Below are 2,245 nucleotides of genomic sequence, written 5' to 3' on the forward strand. Positions count from 1 at the left end.
TGCTGCTGCAGCAGCTGCAGCACAAACGCGCCTCTGAGGCCCCGCCGCAGCAGCCGCTGCGTTGCAGCAGCAAGGGCCCCCAGTGCTGCAGCACGGGGCCCCTGGGGGCCCCCAGGAAGAAATGGAGATAAACAGAGAGACAAACAGCAGGAAATAAAAGTCTTGTCTTCAGCAGAGAGCCCAACGAGAGTTGGGGACATTATCTGCAGCAAAACCCAAGCAGCAGCAGCAGCAGCAGCAGCAGCAGCAGCGAGGTAGCAGCAGAAGCAACCGCACAGCAGCAGCAGCAGCAGCAGGAATGCAATCCCGCGAAAAAACAAACAAGGCACTTGTACCAAAGAGACAAATGCCTAAAAGCAAGGCCACGCAGCAAATATTGCTGCAGCTAGCTGCTGCTAGCTGCTGCTAGCTGCTGTTAGCTACTTGTGCATTTCCTAATTGTTGCGGCTACTGCTTGCTGCGCTGCAGTTGGCTAGCTGCTGCTGCTCCTGCTAGCAGCAGCAGACGGCTAGTTACAGTTGCTGCTGCTAATAGTAGGTGGCTAGCTGCTGCTGCTGCTGCTAGCAGTAGCAGCAGATGGCTAGCTGCTGCTGCTGTTGCTAGCAGTAGCAGCAGATGGCTACCTGCTGCTGCTGCTGCTAGCAGCAGCAGAAGGCTAGCTGCTGCTTGGAGCTGCTGCCAGCAGCAGGCTCACATATTTCTCGTGTTCCCTATATTGGTGCTGCAGCACAGGCTGCAGGTAAAGGGCCTCCAGCAGCACTTCAAATCTGCTAGCCAGCACGGCCTGCGTCTGCTCCATGTCTTGCTGCTGCTGCTGCTGCTGGTCGTGCCGCTGCTGCTGCTCCTTCTGCAGCTGCTGCTGCTGCACTAGGCCCAGCAGCAGCAGCTTCATCAGCACCCGCAGGGCGAAGGACTGCAGTCGCTTTGTTGCTGCTTCTGCTGCAGTCACTATTCTCCACAGCAAATCCAGCAGGCACTCTCCTGTTGCTGCTGCTGCTGCTGCTGCGCCCGCTTCGCCTTGCTGAGGCTCCTGCTGCTGCTCCTCACAATGCTGCTGCTGCTGCTGCACGTGCTGCTTCGCTATTTCGCGGCGCAACATGGAAGGATGACACAGCAGCAAATCCCCTAAAAAGGAGACGTACAGCTCGCAGCGCTGCGTGTGGCCCGCGAAGTCCCTCTCGTGCTGCAGGAGCAGCAGCAGCAGTAGCAGCAGTAGCAGCAGCAGTAGCAGCAGCAGTAGCAGCATCAGTGGCAGCAGCAGCAGCAGCCGTGTAAGGAATGCGATAATTCGACGTTTTCTTGCTTATTCTAAACCCCAAACACCAAACCCTAAACCCTAAACCCTGGACTGTACCTGCTTTGACTGTTCAGTTGCCTCATGCATTTTTTCTGCGGTTTCTGCTGCTGCTGCTTCTGCTTCTTGAAGCTGCTGCTGCAGCTGCTGCTGCGGCTGCTGCTGCTTCTGGAGCCGTTCCTGCAAGTGCTGCGCCACGCGCAAGTGGTGCCTGTGCTGCAGCTGCAGCAGCTGCATCTCGTGCTGCAGCTGCTGCAGCGCAGCAGCAGCAGCCTGCATCTGCTCCAAAGATGTTAACAAAGTGGCTTTGTAGGCCCTCAGCTGGTTGGCAATTTCCTGCTCCCTGCTGCTGCGGAGGCAGAAACAGCCAAGGCTCTTGCTGACCAGCTGCAGCAGCAGCACAGCAGCAGCGCAGCAGCAGGCAGTCCTCAACAGAGCGTCTCAGCTGCTGCTCGCAACACACTTGTGCTCCTGTGGCCACTTCCAGCTGCAGCAACACTCTGGGATCGAGTGGGATCCACTGGGATCGTCTGGGATCGTGTGGGATCGTGTGGGATCGTGTGGGATCGTGGGGTGCGAAGTTCTTACGATTTCGCAGAGGTCGTTGTGCAGGTCATGTCTGGGCAGCACTCTGTAGAGGCAGTCCCTCCAGACTTTGCTGCTCCTCTGCCAGCACTCCTTCCCCTCGCTGCTGCTGCTGCTGCTGCTGCTGCTGGGGAAGCCAAGGCACTGGTTGCAGCAGCAGCAGCGCGCAGCAATGCCCTCTTCGTCCCCGCAAAAGAACTGCAGCGCCGGCAGCAGCAAAGACAGCGGCAAATCTGTAAGGGCCCCATCTGCTTCGGGGCTGCTGCTGCTGCGCGCAAAGTAGGCGTCCAGCGTCGCGATCACCCGCAGCCACCGCTGCAGCACACAGCAGCAGCAGCAGCAGCAGCAGCAGCAGCAGCAGCAGCA

The 2,245-nt window shown here is 58.7% G+C and overlaps 1 protein-coding gene across 1 annotated transcript; it reads right to left on the reverse strand.

Annotated features, from left to right (window-relative positions):
- Positions 1-655: 655 nt before the first annotated feature.
- ETH_00037740 (uncharacterized protein) lies at positions 656-2,194 on the reverse strand (the record flags this gene model as incomplete). Its single annotated transcript, XM_013380019.1, has 3 exons — positions 656-1,183; positions 1,355-1,681; positions 1,883-2,194. Coding segments are annotated over 3 exons (1,167 nt in total), but the record flags the coding sequence as incomplete, so codon positions are not given.
- Between the last annotated feature and the right edge of the window lie 51 nt (positions 2,195-2,245).

The sequence above is a fragment of the Eimeria tenella genome, genomic scaffold, assembly GCF_000499545.2.
Source record: "Eimeria tenella Houghton genomic scaffold, Eth_scaff4322, whole genome shotgun sequence".
Classification (NCBI taxonomy): Eukaryota; Apicomplexa; class Conoidasida; order Eucoccidiorida; family Eimeriidae; genus Eimeria; species Eimeria tenella.